At 40.9% G+C, this 18,623-nt stretch overlaps 2 protein-coding genes across 2 annotated transcripts in view; both read right to left on the reverse strand.

Moving 5' to 3' along the window:
• Window positions 1-9,468, reverse strand: part of LOC150065354 (contactin-associated protein-like 3) — a 39,117-nt gene extending 29,649 nt beyond the window's left edge. Inside the window, 5 exon segments of the mRNA XM_090329357.1 lie at window positions 2,110-2,256; window positions 3,164-3,425; window positions 5,748-5,891; window positions 7,898-8,049; window positions 9,396-9,468. Of these exon segments, the coding sequence (XP_090185483.1) occupies window positions 2,110-2,256; window positions 3,164-3,425; window positions 5,748-5,891; window positions 7,898-8,049; window positions 9,396-9,468 (778 nt within the window).
• Window positions 9,469-9,531: 63 nt separating this feature from the next.
• LOC150065355 (contactin-associated protein-like 3B) lies at window positions 9,532-18,350 on the reverse strand. Its single transcript, XM_090329358.1, has 4 exons — window positions 18,294-18,350; window positions 12,731-12,820; window positions 11,318-11,465; window positions 9,532-9,782 (listed from the first exon to the last, which is right to left on the reverse strand). Exons 1-4 carry the CDS (start codon window positions 18,348-18,350, stop codon window positions 9,532-9,534), a joined length of 546 nt encoding a protein of 181 aa, XP_090185484.1.
• Window positions 18,351-18,623: the final 273 nt, after the last annotated feature.

The following is an 18,623-nucleotide window of genomic DNA, read 5'->3' on the forward strand; positions in this document are numbered from 1 at the left end:
CAGGAAACAAATGGTGATTTTTAAATTACATGCATATGGCCTATTTCCTGGTAATGATTCCTTTCACAGCAGCCGTGTTCATGTGACATGGCATATTCAGAACATGTAGAATGTTAAAATGTAAATGAGATTTGAAAAACATTTTTCTCCAGCGTATTTTGTTTTGTATCATTAAACAGCAAAGAAAGAATTTCTTTCTTCTTCTTTTACCTTTTGGGGGCAAGGAGCATGGCCTAGTGGTAGAGTGCTTGCCTAGCATGCACGAAGCCCTGAGTTCGAGTCCTTGGTGTCACATACAAAGAAAAAACCAGAAGTGGTACTGTGGCTCAAGTGGTAGAGCACTAGCCTTGAGGAAGCCCAAGGACAGTGCCCAGACCCTGAGTTCAAATGCCAGGACTGGCAAAAAAAAAACAAAAACAAAAACAGGTAACATGAGCCAGGAGTTTGGCCTAGTGGTAGAGTGCTTGCCTAGCATGCATGAAGATCCGGGTTTGATTCCTCGGTACCACATACATAGAAAAAAGCCGGAAGTGGTGTTAAGGCTCAAGTGGTAGAGCTCTAGCCTTGAGAAAGTCCAAGGACAGTGCTCAGGCCCTGAGCTCAAGCCCAGGACTGGCAAAAACAAAAAAGGTAACACTCTTGGTGCTTCAATATCTTTTATATTTTCAGCTACTACTCTTGGAAAAATTCTCTATTTTTCATCAGAGCTATAAAAATCTATGATAAGTAGCAAAGATTAAAAATCTCTGGAGAGTCAGGTATGCACCATGTTCAACAAACAACTAGAGCAAGCAATACAATCTCTGAAATGAGTTGGCCACTCCAGGGACTTAAGAAATTAACAATCTGATTCATGATTTATGTACTTGTTGCCAATTCATAGTGAGTGCTTGTATTTTCTAGTTGGGTTATAAATCTATCTCTGCCAAGATTTTAGAGAGAAACAAAAATGAAGTGCAAAACAAGAATAATATCAGAAGGGCTTAGTCAAGATCAAGCATGTCTTATTATTCACAGGCCTATATTTCTACTTGACTGCCCCAAAGACAGAGAAATTCATGATCCTTAGAGGCTCCTACTCCCTGGCTAAACTAAAACCAAAGATCCACTGAGCAAGCAAAGCTTCATTTACTAGATACCAGAGGAGATGGTCAATTGTCATAGTAAAATGCATTGCTTAGTAGTAGAGCAGAAAAAAATGTATTAATAGACAATCAAATCTTCTTCCTCCCCTGTATATATAATGCTTTTATGTGTAGACAATGGGAGTAGAATGATTCTTTCCTTTCCAACACTACAAATACTGAAGTCTTGGTTCTGTGAAGATGATGAGGGGTTAGAGGCAGCATCTCTAACCAGCTCCCAGGTGCAGCTAAACCTACTGGCTGGAAGTTATGTTTTGAGTAGCTGAACTCAAAGTAGAGTTGCTGCCAACATCCAGACTAAAACAACATCCATATTCAGCAAAAACACCAGTAATTAAGATGGTAAGGATTATTTAGTATCAGGGTGGGCTGGGAGGTTGGCCTAGTGGTAGTAGAGTACTTGCCTAGCTTGCACAAGACCCAGGTTCGAGTCCTCGGTAGCACATACAAGGAAAAAAAGCCAGAAATGGTGCTGTGGCTCAAGTGGTAGAGCTCTAGCCTTGATAAAGCCCAAGGACAGTGCGCAGGCCCTGAGTTCAAGGCCCAGGACTGGAAAAAAAGTATCAGGGAAGTTCTCTGTAACAGCATCATAAAAATTAGAAATGGAAAACAGTGGCCTTCAGTAATGCCTGCACATGGCAATAATCTGGACCAGTTACATATGAATCCCTGAAGGTGGAGTTCAGGCATCAGTATTCTTCAGGAGGTCAACGTGAAGCTGTAGAATTGAGGATAAGTGCTATGGAGGAGGTTCAAAACCATTTCATTAGTAAGGCCGAACATACAGACTGTCATTTTAGGTAACGATTGCTGTGCCCACTCGCCACTGCCAAGTGATTATCAATGAAGAGAAAAGTAATTCTTTAACATCAGTTTTAATTTCATTTAAAAATACCAGTTGCTATAAAATATAGGATCTGAAAAGATAAAGTTGATTCGAATATTTCCCGTGCCTTTCACTTACCTCCAAAATAGTAGGAATCACTGGGGCCCATCCATCCACGCAGGGCATGAAGGGCAGGGGCTGCATCGCCGTCCAGCTTCATGCTCAGCTGACTCCCATTAGCAGATAAGGACACTGAGTGCCACTGACCATCATTCAATCCACCCCCTGCTGATAACCAAAACCAATGACTCAGAATTCCGCTGACCTACACATGTCCCCCAAGAGGTGGGGGGGTGCAGATAAGTGGCAAACAGTGACAGCAGGTACGTGGCAAGCCTGTCTGCAAAGCCCACACAATACACTTAAAGTCCATTGGGTCAACTGGGTAAGGATATCATCTGAGGACACACAGAGACTTGTAGAATGTTTTTCCCTGGTGTTGTGTGCTCTAAGAAGGCAAAAAAGTAAGTATCCTTGTTTGTGTACTAGTAATTTTTATCTAAGAAGTTGTTTTTCATGTGAGTCAGGACAGGGGATAGATGTGTGGAATCCCTGACTTACATCCACGGCTCTGGACTGGCCTGTGTGGTTCTTATAAATGTTCAAATAAAAATGTTAAGCCAGATGTTGGTGTGGCTGTAATCCTAGCTAATCTGGAGGCTGAGATCTGAGGATCATGGTTCAAAGCCAGCCAGGGAAGGAAAGTAAGTCTGAAGGCCTGTGAGGCTCTTGTCTCCAATTAGCCACCAAAAGCTAGAAGAGGAACTATGCACCAAAGTGTTAAGAGTACTAGCCTTGAGTCCTATGTTCCATACTGTCCGTAGTATGAACACTAGTGAGGATATAAAGAGATGATGTTCAAGAGTCCCTACAGTCAGGCCTGCATCTTCAGGTGTTTCACATTTATCAAACAAGAGCCTACACAAATTAAGTGTCTCATTTTGAACTCTAACAATTATGTTTACATGTAACTAAGCTTCTGCACTCATATATGAGTCACATAGAATTACCCATTTAGAAGGAAAAAGGAATATGAGTATCATATTTAGTGTTTCGTCTATTGTAACAGTTACAAATCTTAGGACAGAAGATGAGAATGATATGACTATGCAGAGTTCATGTGGTATCTCACCTGCGATGATGGTTTTCACTGGATGTCCACGTGGGGAGACATTCAGCTTGAGTTTCCCATCACTGAGAACGAGAACAAGATCTCCTGACCTATGAGCGAACTGACTTGTCAGCAACATCCCTGCACTGTTCCATGTCCGGAACTGGAAAGCTATGGCCACCATGTCCTCTCCAATGGTGTGGGGCAGAGCCAGGTAACTTCTGGAGCTCAGAAAAGTCACAGGGACAGTTTGAGGTTGTGAACAGGAGAATGACACGTTTCCCTAAGAACACAGTGAAAGAGAACTTTAGGAAGAGCACAACTGACATCTCATTGTGATAACTGTTCTCCAAGGCTGAAAGCTTCTGATCACTTTCTAGCACAAGACTATTTGAAAAGGTGAACTTGAATCCAAGGCATCTCTCCTTCAAACCTGTTTCTGAATCTTAGATGTTTCCATCTCCTTTGTTTCTTGGTCCCTTTCACAGACCCAGTGCCTGTTTGGAGATGATAGATCCACAGAGCTCTTTTCTTGAGGTTCTAGCTCTCCTTAGGCACAGGAAACAAACCAGGATCATCTACTTCAGGAACTGCTCCTTACCTGCACTATATCATGACTTCATCATTCAAACAAGAGGTACATCTTCTCGGGTAGGAAGTGAAATATCTCAAGAAAAAGCTGATGGCATGGCAGAAGGTCCAGAGTCTCCCTACCCTACCACTCAGGCAGCCCCTCCCGGGCAACCCTCATTACCCAGGAGGTCATGCAGCCTGGGGTCTTATCTTCAGCTTCACCAGAAGCTTTTATTTTCATATTATTGTGGCTTGGACTGTCTTGTTCTAGAAGCAAATTTCTTTTTATTCATAGTATTTCCAAAGGAAAAAGATGAATGAATTTCCAATAAAGTCCTCTAAAAGAACATTTCCCAGAACTGGGTAGATTTTTAATTTTTCAGATGGAAGAGGACATGCCTCAGAATTACCAACCTGCTCTAAAATATGACCAGAAAACCCCAAGAACTTAAAAGATTGCAAAGTTATCATAATCACATCATATCTGACATCTGTATATACAAAAATCATAAAGCAGAATATAGAAATTGATCTGTATCATATGTAATATAAAGCATAAAGCGTAAAGAAATTAAATCAGCAAAATCAACTTGTTTTACAGTAAAATACTTAAGGCCACATGAACCTTAGGGTTTCACAATCTTTCTGAGAGAAGATGGAAAACTCCAGAATTATAAAACATATACAGCCTTATTAGCTATATACAAATAAGAACAGTTATACCCCAATATATCCTAAAATACTTCTCATACGATTGACAAATCCAGAATATTTGGACCATAAATGACAAATCATTATCTAATATAAAGTTTCCTCATAAATTGACAAGAAAATTGTCAAAAATAGGAAAATGCAGTAGTACTGTAAAAATCATTTTCAATTCTGGTATAAAAAATAACTTTTTAAAAACTATGCAAAATATAATCATGGATCCACTGTATAAAACATTACAAACTATGACATTCATGATCTAAAGGGCACAGAGAAGAGTGATAGAGTAATTCCATACATGATGGATACAATGATTCATACAATCCCTCTCCCTATGTTAATTGTAGGAATCTGGTGCACGCACACAATGAAACTGGATTCCACTTTGAAGAAGAAGAGAATCCCATGTGAGGCTCAACCGGAAGGAAAGGAGTTATTCACAGAACAAATAAGGCAGAATTCCACATATGTGAGATGCAATCAAATTCACCACAGCTGAGAGAAAAATTCTAACTATCAGAAGTTGGAAGAAGTGGAAATGGAATCAGTGTAAAACTAACTGAATGTCCCAGTTACGAAGATTAAGTTCCAGAGACCGCTCAACAGTCTCGAGTTCATGGCAATGTATGATTGCACATATAATAATTTGCTGAGAAAGTGGAATGACTAGAAGGCTTTGGTTAGATGTCTGGGTGTGGAAGCACATATCTGTACTCTTAGCTATTCAGGATACATACTTTAAGAGTATCGTGTTTGAAGACTACCCTGGGCAAAACCTTAGTAAGAACATCATTTAACAAACAAGCTGAGTGTGGGTTCACATCTGTAATCCCAGGTGTACAGGAGAGTAAGCAGGAGGATTGTGGACCACGACTGGCTGTCCCATGCAAAAATAAGAAACTATATTCAAAAAAGTAACTAAGGGACTGGGAGTCTGGCCTAGTGGTAGAGTGCTTACCTAGCATGCATGAAGACCTGGGTGCAATTCCTCAGTACCAAATACATAGACAAATCTGAAAATAGTGCTGTGGCTCAAGTGGTAGAGCTCTAGCCTTCAGAAAACCCAAGGACAACACTTAGGCTCTGAGTTCAAGCCCCGGGACTGGCAAAAAAAATGAGGAGGCATGATTCAAGTGTGAGAGCATCTGCCTAGCAAGTATGCGACCCTGAATTCAAGCCCAGCACTACATATACAAAAAACAAAAATAAAGCATAAATGTAAACTATACATGATTTGTACCTTTAGGAAAAACATGTAAAAAACTAAATTAATGAATCCAATTGCAGGTTTTCTATTAATCTCATATTTAGGCCTGCTTACCATGAAGAGAATCCGTGAACTGTGTTTCTTGGACAGATGAGTGATATCCACTCCATTATAGAAGAGATTTTCAAAACATCCATCAAAATTCTTATGTGGAAATGTCGATGAATTCCCATGCTCAGGAATCCCTCCAAAGCTGATCTTAGAAAGAAAAACAACGGCATTAAATAATATTGTTTAATTATTTTCTGATTATCAAGCTAACATGTTTCTGTTTACAAGTGTAGTGATAATTGGCCTCAATTTTTGTTTTGCATTGTTTTACACTGCTATGTTCATTGCAAATCAAGTTTTAAGATGCAACTTGTTACTGTCTTCACCATATGTACAATAGGGTTTCTTACTACAATTTATCAGTCATGTGACTTATTTGTGGATGGTGTTTCATCTTTATTTCATATTTATATTATCTTGATCAACATAAGAACATATCCTACTCCAATTACCTTTGGTTTTACAAACTTTCTAGCAACCAGGTTACAGGATATTGGCTTCTACCATAACATTATTAGGTCAGAGTAATTAAGCCACTGATGCGATGCTGTTATTCAAGAGCAAGCTCTGCCATTGGTCTCCTGTACTGTTGCCAGTGAACACTGAATGAAGTTCCCTGGTTTGCTTGATATGCGTGGTACAATGCTAAGCAGGGGCATCAGAACAAGTCCTCCAACTCAGTATAGGGTGGTGATACATGAGCAATATGCTGACAGCTTTGGACCTTCAGAAACCCTAACTACTAGAGAATAGGTTTACGGAAATTTCTCTCCCTTGATTCTTAACAAATCATGTAAGATACATACTGATTGCGCCTGACCTCTCCAGTGTCACTTAGTCTGTTTAGGATGATCTGATGAAAGAAGGAATATTTATGACTTACAATCAAATTCCAAACTAAAAAGGAATTATCCAACTAACTGTGGGTGGCTCATGCTGTAATGTTAGCTCCTCCCCAAGGCTGAGATCTGAGGACTGCAGTTCGAAGCCAGCCTGGGCAGGAAAGTCTGAGACTCATATCCCCAATTAACCACCAAAAAGCTGGAAGTAGAACTGTACCTCAGGTAGTAGTGTCAGCCTTGAGCAGAGGATCTAAAGGAACTCAGTGTGTAGGCCCTGAGTTCAGACAGCAGTACCAACACAAACACAGAGAGGGGGGGAGGGAGGGAGAGAGAGGGAGAGAGAGACCTAGAATTGTCCAAAACAACATTACTTAAAATACTGCTTGTTGTATTGATTTCTTTTCATACATTAGCTTCTTAAACTAGGCACTTTAGGAGACAAGGAGATAGGGTCTTAATACATACTGATTGGCCTAAAATATCTTCCTGAAGTAACACTTAACAGTATATTTACTCACATCAAAAGACTAACATCTAGGGCCGGGAGTGTGGCCTAATGGTAAAGTGCTTGCCGTGCATGCACAAAGCCTTGGGTTCAGTCAGTACCACATACACAGAAAAGGCTGGAAGCGGTATTATGGCACAAGTGGCAGAACATTAGCCTTGAGCAAAACTTCTCAGTGCCTAGGCTCTGAGTTCAAGTGCCAGTACTGCCAAAAAAAAAAAAAGACTAACATCTGTGCATGGTAAGACAGAGTAGTAGTGTGTTTGCACAATTATGAACCACGCCATGATCATATAGAGTCTTAAGACAGTTTGGCCTAGTGGTAGAGTGCTTGCCTAGCATGCACGAAGTCCCAGGTTCGATTCCTCGGTACCACATACATAGAAAAAAGCTGGAAGGGTTTGATTCCTCGGTACCACATACATAGAAAAAAGCTGGAAGTGGTGCTGAGGCTCAAGTGGTAGAGCTCTAGCCTTGACAAAGTCCAAGGACTGCTCAGGCCCTAAGCTCAAGCCCAGGACTGGCAAAAAAAAAAAAAAAAAAAAAAAGACAGGACAGACAGCTTGGACAAGGTAGTCTCTATAAGGTTTCTCACTTAGTGATGCTGTGGCTGTGTAGATCTGTGTCACCACTGAAGTGGCCCATGTATATGTATCTCCCACTATGTGATGGCCGTACAAGTAGCCCACGAGAGTCTGAATTTCTAGAGAAGGATGGGTATTGCTCTATGTAATACTATTTTCTCTAGGAGACTATATTTCATTTCTGTGATATAATCTGATACACTTAACAAGTAATTGTGCCACCTTATAATCAAGATCCAGATATCTGGATCCTGGCTGTGCCTGGAAAAGCCGAGCGTGCTTGTCCACAGTGAGGCTGCCATGTGTGTTGTGTAGCTCCAGGAGAAGGGAATGCCAGTGCTGGTCATCCAGCAGGCTGCCCAGGCTGAGGACTGCTGTGCATCAAAGGAGGGCATGTTAGCCTCACCTGAAAAGAGGACAAATGAATATACTGTGAGGTCAGCTGGATCCGAACTGTGGTTTCTAGTAAAGAATTCTAAGCCGGATGCAGTGGCTCACGCCTGTAATCCTAGCTACTCAGGAGGCTGAGATCTGAGGATCATGGTTCAAAGCTAGCCTGAACACTAAAGACTGTGAGACTCTTATCTCTAACCACTAGAAAACCGGAAATGGCGCTGTGGCTCAAGGGGTAGATCAGTAGCCTTGAACTGAAGAGCTCAGGGATAGTGCCCAAGCCCAGAGTTCAAACCCCACGACCCACAGAAATAAATAAATAAATAGAAGTCTATAATGTCTCACAATTACAGCTTGCTTATCATCTTCCATCTGAAGAAGTATTTAGCTAATTGTTTTATCTTAATCCTTTACTTTTTTTTTGGCAGAACTGGAGTTTGAACTCAGTGCTGTAAGCACTCCTCCACTCAAGATTATCCCCCAAGCCTTTCTGGCTTTGGTTAATTTGGAAATAGTCTTGCATTTTACCCAGGATAGACCCCAGACCATGATTCTCCTACTTACATTTCTTTCCTTGTGAGGCTGGGACAACAGACATAAAGCACCCAGCTTTTTGTTGGGGTGGGTCTCGTTTGTTTGTTTTTTTTTTTTTTGTCAAAGCTGGCCTCAAACTATGATCCTTCCTATCTATCTCCATCTCTCTTCTTTGCCAGTTCTGGGCCTTGAACTGAGGGTCTGAATACTGTCCTTGGGCTTTCTCAGCTCTACCACTTGAGCCACAGCACCACTTCTGGCTTTTTTCTACACATATGGTACTGAGGACTCGAACCCAGGTCTTCGTGCATGCTAGGCAAGCACTGTACCAGTAGGCCAAACTCTTGGTCTCTATCTCCACCTCTTAAGTAGATGTACACTACCTGGATTAACCTTTATTTTGAACACAATTTACTTTTGACCTTGAATAATTTCTCTTTGGGTGTTTTGGAGGCAGAATCTTACCACATATTAGGCTGGCCTAAAATCCCTGATTTCTTCTTTCTCAGCTGCATCAGTGCTAGAATTATAGGTGTGTGCCACTCGGTCTGCCATTCCTTTGTATTATTATTATCGTTATTCATTGTATTTTCATCTAAGTTGAAACTCTTTTCTTCTTATGACCCTATTACTAGTAGTATCTCAGAATTTTACAATGATACATTTGTGTCTTTATAACATTATCAGCAGCTACGATTGATCAGCTAATGAGGTTCCTATACAATTCAACTGTGGAGACATACAGTTCAGATACAAACATGTTCATGTTACTAGTCCTCAACTGTATGGCAACCTTTGTTCCCCTGAACTGCAGATGCTGTTTCTATAAAGGACTCCGCACAACTATTTGTAAAGCCTCCCTTCATTTTTCATGGATTTAGTTTCAGGAAGAAGTCACTATTTACTGAAAATTTAAGCATAAAATACATTCATCTAAATAATGGTGTTTTCTCAAACACTTCCATGACATTTCTACCTGAATTGAGAGACAGGATGAGTTTTCCTTGAGCTAATTCCAGGATGAAACACTTGCCATTTCGTCCTTGCCTATGCAGCAGAATCCCATCACGCTTTCTGGATTTAAATTTCAGAGAAAGGACTTCCTTTGTTGGACGTGTGGATTTCTGATGAAAGGTATACAGCAAAGAACTTTTCCCATCAAAATGAAGCACTTCTGAGTCTACAATGAAAGACACAAACATGTGACTGATAAGACACTTGTGTTGGGTGCACTGGAATGTGTAAGTGGTCACCGGAATGTACACACAAAGCATATTCCTTCCTCACTGCCACCCACACCCACTCCAAGATGCCTTCTCTGCACCTTCCCTAAAGTATGTCAGTGAGCACGTGCATGGCTTCTGTGTCCACATGGACCCCTTGTTTCAGACTTTTCCCATCTAGGAAACACGAGATCAACCACGAGCAGTCTTTAGCACTCCGGCACAGTGTCCCTGTGGTCCAGTGAGTCCGCATTACTGCTTAGCTGAAAGGCTACAGCAGCTTACTTACACCCGCTTACTTACACCCGCTGGCAAACGGAGTCACGAAAAGAAAGAGGACATCTCTCAAAACTCAGCATTACCATAATACATTTTCAAAAAGATTTGCATTGCTTATGAAAAATCCCTTATTTTTTTCATATCTCACAAATTAAAAAGACACAGCAGCTGTCCTTAAAAGAGCATGAAAACAGAAAAGAAAGCAATAACATATCAAGCTAACATCTTCCTAGCCAATAGTATATATTGCTTATTTTTATTTAATATTTTTGTGCTAGGGAGGCAGAAACAAGAGCCTTGTGCACACTAGGCAAACAGTCTGTCGCTAAGCTACACCCATAGGCCTAATGTTCTTTCATTTCCTAGAAAGTTATGGTTACCATACACATACATTTCATTAAAGTAGCTGTACAGAGGGATTTCAAATCAGCATACCAATTTATGAGTATAATGCAGATTGTTACTGTATTCTCAATCTGTCCTCAAACCCATATCCTCATTCATGTATTACCCTCATGGGTAATGAGATTACAGGCATACAATACTATACCCAGCTATTTATATTCTTTCTTCTACTAAATCTAGTGTATTGGTGATGTTTCCTATTCAATTTGGTATTGTTTGTTTATTTTACCAGTCCTGGAGGGTCTGAGCACCGTTCTTGGGCTTTCTCAAGGCTAGAGCTTTACCATTTGAGCCACAGCACCACTTCTGGCTTCTTCTATGTATGTGGTACTGAGGAACCAAACCCGAGTCTTCATGCATGCTAGGCAAGCACTCTACCACTAGGCCAAACTCCCAGCCTTTTTAAATTCTTTTTTTTTTTTTTTGCCAGTCCTGGGACTTGAACTCAGGGTCTGAGCACTGTTCTTAAGCTTTCTCAAAGCTAGTGCTCTACCACTACCACTTCCAATTTTTTCTATGTATGTGGTACCGAGGAATTGAACCCAGGTCTTCGTGCATGTTAGGCAAGCACTCTACCACTAGGCCATGCTCCTGGTTCTCCTGCATACTTTTTAACTTTTGATTTATTGAACTTTTAATTTCTAAGATTGCAATTTTTTTAGAATCTGTTTCATGGCTGAATCTCAAACCTAAGTTGTTAAATTTCCTACCATAAAGAATGGTTCTACTTGAATAGCTGGAAAGGGCCGAAAGGCTAGGTTTTTACAACACATGTATGCTGACCTCAGGCCACAGTAAAACCACTTACGATATGCACATCCATACACTTCAACACGCATCCCGATCCTACCCTTGGGGTTCCAGGCCAAGGGTAGGAAGCGCAGGAACCTGGCTTCGAAGGGCGGCTGGAGACTGTGATGTACCACGCTGTCTGCATTGGTGTTCCCCGGGAATCCCTGGAAGGAAGCAGAGAAGAATCAATCATCTGCTGGAAACTGCCTCCACCTCTCCGAGCAATGCGCCTTGTTCTGCTGGGTAACTGGCACAGGCTGGCTTCCTTAAGTAAACCACTGCTGTTTATTCAGATGTGATGACCGCTTCCTTCAGCACCTATACGCATCAACATGCTGTTCTTAAAGGCTAGCTCACTCCCTAAATCCTTTCCCTCAACTCTAAGCAGTGTCAGGAAACCAGAAACGCAAAGAATTCTTAATGCTAGCTCTGGCATTAACCCCAGTCCAGGGCCAATGAGGATAAAAGACACAGAGCCCTAACTATAGCTCTCAATGACTAGCTTTTGTACCTTTTTCTTTTTCTTTTGCCAGTCCTGGGGCTAGAACTCAGGGCCTGGGCACTGTCTTTGAGCACTTTTGTTGAGGGCTAGTGTTCTACCAGTTGAGCCACAGAGCTATGTCTGGCTTTTTCTGTGTATGTGGTACCAAGGAATCAAACCTAAGGCTTCGTATATGCTGGGCAAGCATTCTACCACTAGGCCATGCTTCCAGCCCTGTACCTGTACTTTTTAAAGATCAAATATAAGCATTGAATATTTTTGGAATAACACTTTTATAAAGTACCGTGTCAAGTTACAAGCTTTTACTATTCAGTTTTACCTTCTGGTAGAAATATTAACCCAAAAAAGAAGACAGATATCCTTTGCTGTAGGAAATTGATAGTCTAGGTGTCTTAACACTATTTCCTTCCCAGTTAGAAGCAATGTATTTTATATGACATTTGGAAACAATTTTTGTAGTAAAGGGCCATTTTCACTCAGAATACGATCATGCCTCTATACACTTGTTTGTCCCCTCACAATAACATAGTAGGTATTGTTTTAAGTTTCATTTTTATTTTTGACACAGAATCATCCTCTGTAGTCCAGCCTGGCCTCTGATTTTGTTTTGAGGTTTTTTTTCTGTTTTGTTTTGTTTTGTTTTTTGGTCCATCATGGGTCTTGAATTCTGGGCCTGGGCACTGTCCCTGAGCTCTTCAGTTCAAGGCTACCGCCCTACCCCTTGAGCCACCAGGCCACTTCTTGTTTTCTGGTGGCTTCCTGTACATACGTTTTGTGGACTTTAGTGCCTGGGATGACTCTGAACCATGATCCTCAGATCTCAGCCTCCTGAGTAACTAGGATTACAGGAGTGAGCCACCGCACCCGGCTTCAGCCTGGCCTCTGTATCTGTTTGGCCTTGAACTCATGATCCTTCTGTCTCTGTACCTTGAGTGCTGGGTTTGCATCATCATGCCCAGCTGGGTGTGTTCTGTTCCCCTCAGCACAGGCTTTTTCCAGGTGTGTTTGCCTAAGATTCTGGGGGGAGGGGGGGCTTATCTAGTCAGCTCATTAGATCCAAATAACAGCTTGAAAGATTATATGGAAGCTCTAGGGTGAAAAAGACTGAAAAAAAGCCACATGCCAAAGACAAGGCTCATGTGTTTGTCAGACACATGACCTTGAGTCAGCCATGAAAAGTCATACATGAGGCTGGCTCTTGAGTTGAAAATGGCTCATAAGTTGAAAACGGCATGTAGGGATGGTTCTCATTTCCCTCAGAACTGATAAGAGTGACTTCATAATGCCTAAACACTATGCCACACAAATGCCTATTGTATGGGAATTCTATAGGAACTTTGAGTTTGGTTATATTCTACAGAGAAGATGCTCCCAAATATGGTCCCTTCATAATAATCTGGGAGCCAGGTACCACCTGAGCAAGCATGATGTCCTAAATTTAAAGCTTCAGTACTGATCAAAAATAAACTAACGGGGCTGGGAGTTTAGCCTAGTGGCAGGAGTGCTTGCCTGGCATGCACAAAGACCTAGTTTGATTCCTCGGTACCACATACATAGGAAAAAGTCAGACGGTGCTGTGGCTCAAGTGGTAGCGCTCTAGCCTTGAGAAAGCCCAAGGACAGTGCTTAGGCCCTGAGTTCAAGGCACAGGACTGGCAACAAAAAAAAAACAAAAACAGTGGGGTACACCAATGGCTCATGCCTGTGATTCTAGCTACTTAGGAGGCTGGATCTAAGAGTCACAGCTCAAAGTCTGAGCAGGAAAGCCTGAGACTCCAGAAGTGGAGCTGTGGCTCAAGTGGTAGAGAGCTAAGCCTTCAACCATAAAAGCTCAAAGACAGTGCCTGGACCTTGAGTTCAAGTCCCACACGAGTGCACGTACACACACACACACACACACACACACACACACACACAAGCCTAGGCTGGAGTACTGGTCATTTTAGGTGTGTTGTCACACTCATTACCTCCCACACGAGTGCACGTATACACACACACACACACACAAGCCTAGGCTGGAGTACTGGTCATTTTAGGTGTGTTGTCACACTCGTTACCAGAGGAACTAACTGAGCATACTCATGGGCTGGGGGTGGAGGAGTGGGTTAGGAGGGAGGGGCAGTCACCAAGGCTCCAGTCCGTTTTCCTTAGTTTTACCTGGAATGCCTTTTCTGGTTGCTAACTGGGCTTTGCTCCTTTCAGTGTTACAGACTATGTGTTTAGTTCTGTAAATCATTTGATAGATTACTGAATCTATGATAGTCTCATAACCCTTCTACGCATTAGTCCACTCTCCGGAGCAAGAAATCAGAGATGAATTCACCAGAACAAGAAATCCCTTTATGAAAACTCAAGTACCAATCTTACTCTACTTAACCCAGTAACAATAACCACAAGACAGAAGCAGACTCTGGGCATGCTTACATGTCCCAGGATAAAAGGCAGTCTATGTGCTGACTTTCTCAAAGCTCCATAGGCCAGTGCATTGGCTTTTTTTTTAACATGACATTAGTAATTATGCTCAAAATAAGATATAATGAAAATAAACATATTAATACTTTCATTAACTGTGACATTTCTGTATACAAATATAGGCTAAGTAAGGTAAAAGTAATTCTACCATATGCTGTGCTTTTAAGGTATGGCTGCCATCTATTTAAAAAAAAAAACTATTTCTAAGCGGTAATCACAGTTCTGCACTCAAAGAAAATATTAAACAAGATTAATCCCAATATATTTAAAATGTCTCAAGATCAAATTATTATTTTTCAACTACATACATATCTAAAGTTTTCCTGGTAGATTGTAGAGCCAAAATAGCTGTTTCTTATTCCAGTTATGCTGTGTTTGAGTTGGCATCTTGTTGTCTACAGGTTTATACAGAAAAAGGATTAGAGAAGACAATCTCTGAAAGAGGAGCCTGGAGGAGAAGGTCAAGAGAAATGACCAGGCAAAGAAAGTACTGAAATGATTTTATTCAGTACAATGAATGTAAAAAAAGTTGGTCTCAACTATGGAAAGCAGTATGGCAGTCCCTCAAAAGACTAAACATAGAGCTCCCCTATGACCCAGCAATTCCCCAATCGTCCAGAAACAAAGGCATACTAAATCCACTAACATAATGATGTTCATTGCAGCACTATTTACCATAGCAAAGATATGGAACCAACCCAGATGTCCCTCAATTGATGAGTGGATCAACAAGATGTGGTATTTATACACAATGGAATTCTATGCTGCTGTCAGAAAGAACGACATTGCCCCATTTGTAAGGAAATGGAAAGACTTAGAAAAAAATCATATTAAGTGAAGTAAGCCAGACTCAAAGGAACATAGGCTCAATGGTTTCCCTCATTTGTCATAAGCAGTAGAAACTTTGGGCTCTCCTAGCAGAGATTTACAATAGAACAAAACCTAGATACATAAGGCCATATAGTATGATGCTAAATGAAAGGACCTCCAGGATATAGAAACAAAAGCCATATAATGAGCAATTGTTGTCCTTAATGTACTATGTTATCTCTCATCTCTTTTGCTGTCCCTTGGTTATCTCATATTATTACAGTATTTCACCTTGTTATCTGATATACTGTATATATACGTATTTGGTTATTTGAAATCGGATAGGGAAAGGGGGAAAACAAGATAAGGGGTGGGGATGGGGGGAGGGAAATGGGGACCAAGACATGAGAAAGGGTATCAATGTGTGTGAAGTAATGCACCTTCTATCTGGTGAATATAATGTAGCCCTTCTATTAATTACAATAAAAATATATGGAAAAAAAGAAAAAGAAAAAACAAAAGAAAAAGAAAAAAAAAGTTGGTCTCATAGTAACAGAGTAAAATAATGGTTACATAGCCTTCAGAGCCTGGGAAAATAAGTAGGAAGGGGAGGGTAAAAGCTATTATTTAATAGGTACAAATCACAATAAATTATAATTAGCCAGGACACGTAAGTTCTGATTTTCTAGAGAACAACAGGCTGGCTGCAATAATGCATATTTATTTTCTTTTCTATTTTTTGTCGGTCGTGGGACTTGAACTCTGGGCCTGGATGCTGTCCCTGAGCTCTTCAGTTCAAGACTAATGCCCTACCCCTTGAGACACAGCACCACTTTTGGTTTTCTAGTGGTTAATTGGAGGTAAGAGTCTCATGGACATTAGTGCCAGGGCTGGCTTTGAAATGATCCTCAGATCTCAGCCTCCTGAGTAGCTAGGATTACAGGCATGAGCCACTGCGCCTAGCAACTAATATATATTTTAAGATACCTACAAGAGAGGATTTTGAATGTTTTGCTACAGAGACATGATATTAGAAATGATTTGTATGCTTTTACCCTTTATCGCCATTATGCAGTCCATGCATATCTGAAAATTTCACACTGCATTCCATAATATGTACAATTACTATGTGCTGATAAAATGATATTAAACTTAAAAGAATTTTAAGGGGCTGGGAGCATGGTACAGTGCACACCTAGCATGCACAAAGCCCTGGGTCCGATTCCTCAGTACCACATATTCAGAAAAAGCCGGAAGTGGTGCTGTGGTTCAAGTGGCAGAGCACTAGCCTTGAGCAAAAATGTCCAAGGAGAGTGCCCAGGCTCTAAGTTCAAGCCCCACGACTGGCAAAAAGAAAGAAAAAAAGTCATCATACCATTTCAAAAAAATGAAAGGAAGGAGAAAAGAAGGGATGAGAAGAAGAAAAGGAGGGAAGAAAGAAGATATGAATGTGGGAAGAAGAAGCCAAAGAGAAAAGGAAAGAGGGAGGCAGGAAGGCTGTAAAGTTATCAAAACCAAATTTATAATTACTGAGGATATCACCAGTACATTGCAAGTTAAATTATACTAAAACAGCTTTTCCATCTCAAAATGTTCCTTGTTTTCTAGTTATCTGAGGGTCATCATGACACTGAAATCTTTACTTACTCAGGCTGGAATCTTTTACTTCTTTTCAAGCCCCATTTCTTTTTTTTCTTTTTTTTTAATATTTTTATTGTAATTAATAGAAGGGTTACATGATATTTGCCAGATAGAAGGTGTATTAATTCCCATACATTGATACCCTTTCACATGTCTTGATCCCCATTTCCCTCCCCCCCACCCCCACCCCTCATCTTGTTTTCCCCCTTCCCTATCCAATTTCAAATAACCAAAATACAAATATATCCAATATATCAGGTAACAAAGTGAGATACTGTAATGAGATAACCAAGGGACAGCAAAAAAGAGATGAGAGATAACATAGTACATTAAGGACAACAATCATTCATTATATGGCTTTTGTTTCTATATCCTAGAGGTCCGTTCGTTTAGCGTCCTACTATATGGCCTTATGTATCAAGGTTTTGCTCTATTGCAAATCTCTGCTAGGAGAGCCCAAGGTTTCTACTGATTATGACAAATGGGGGAAACCATTGAGCCTATGTTCCTTTGAGTCTGGATTACTTCACTTAATATGATTTTTTCTAAGTCTTTCCATTTCCTTACAAATGGGGCAATGTCGTTCTTTCTGACAGCAGCATAGAATCCCATTGTGTATAAATACCACATCTTGTTGATCTGTATACAGAAATGTTCCTACCCTCTTGTAGACTGTTTTGATCGTGTCCACAGATGGATGATTGCAGCAGCAGCTGTGTAGGCCCTGCAGTGAGGGGGAGGCAGACTGGTGGGGTTGCTGCCCTAAGTAATCTTATGTCCTGCACCTCATATTCCCTTCCCAGACCAACTGATGCAGAGTCACAAAAGTCACACAAGTGAGAAAAAAATAGGCAAACACTTTCTGTGACCAGTGTTCTGCTTTGCCTGGGCTCTTCTGCAGGTACAACATAAACCACATGAAAAGTCCGTGCTAAGCAGTTCTACCCCCCAAATACTTCTAACATGGCTGTGGCCTTACCATTTTTCACTTTATTGTTCAACTGTCTCTTTTCTGAGTAGTTTCTGAAGATTTTTATACAGCATATATATATGTGTATATATATATATATATATATACAGGATATATATAGCATCAACATGTACTGGAGTGTGAGCAAGTGAGTAATTTATCCATCTCTTATGTTTGTAATGTCAGCTTCTTCAAACTTCCTAAGCAGGACTTATTCCAAGTTAGATGAACTCAGGAATGTATTGTCTCCGTTACATTTCTAGATCACTGAGCTCTTTCTATTTTCTTCAAACAACTATAGCTGCTTTTGGAGGATAATGATTTTTTTTAGGAGAAGCACTTTTGACTATTAACTTTTAGCTTAAGCACTCATTTCAAATCCTATAGAGGTACTGGAAGGTATAGGCCCTGTTCCTTTATCTCCAAAAAGCTCTCTCATTTATTCTTTTGACATTAACAAGTACTGATAATGCTTTAGGGGTGGTAGATGTCTGAAGGCCAGGATGGAATTTTCCATCACTTTCCATTAAGCACAGCAGCAGTTCGGTCTTCCCCTGCTGCCCTGGCCTGCTTCCCACCATGACACTTCCTCATATACCTGCTCGCAGTCCTTCATGGGTCTGTGTACACATTCCAAATTCCAAGATGGATCCATGAGGAGAACCTAAGATACCACCCAAGCTACCCACAGGCCCCTGTAACTATGCAAGACAGTGAGGGGGTAGACAAAGTATGGGAAGCGAGAACCAGTTAAGCTGCTACCTAACACCCTTGCCTGGGCTGTGCCCTGGCTTCCTGGCCACTGACGGAGGAGGTAGCAATGGCATTCAGAAACAATGGGGTCCTCAGAGCCTTCTATGCATATTTGAAATTTGCATAAATTGAGTAGGACAATGATAGATGATTTAAAGAAAAACTATTTCTTAAC

Source organism: Megascapheus bottae, chromosome 3 (assembly GCF_031878675.1).
Source record: "Megascapheus bottae isolate mThoBot1 chromosome 3, mThoBot2.hap1, whole genome shotgun sequence".
Classification (NCBI taxonomy): Eukaryota; Metazoa; Chordata; class Mammalia; order Rodentia; family Geomyidae; genus Megascapheus; species Megascapheus bottae.

Coding starts and splice junctions, on each gene's coding strand:
- LOC150065355 (XM_090329358.1), bottom strand. CDS start 18,350: ATGGATCCATCTTGGAATTTGGAATGTGTACACAGACCCATGAAGGAC. Junction 12,821..18,293: donor CCATGAAGGACTGCGAGCAG/GTATATGAGGAA, acceptor CCCTCCCCCCAG/AATCTTAGGCAAACACACCT. Junction 11,466..12,730: donor ATGCAAACCCAGCACTCAAG/GTACAGAGACAG, acceptor GCTTCCTTCCAG/GGATTCCCGGGGAACACCAA.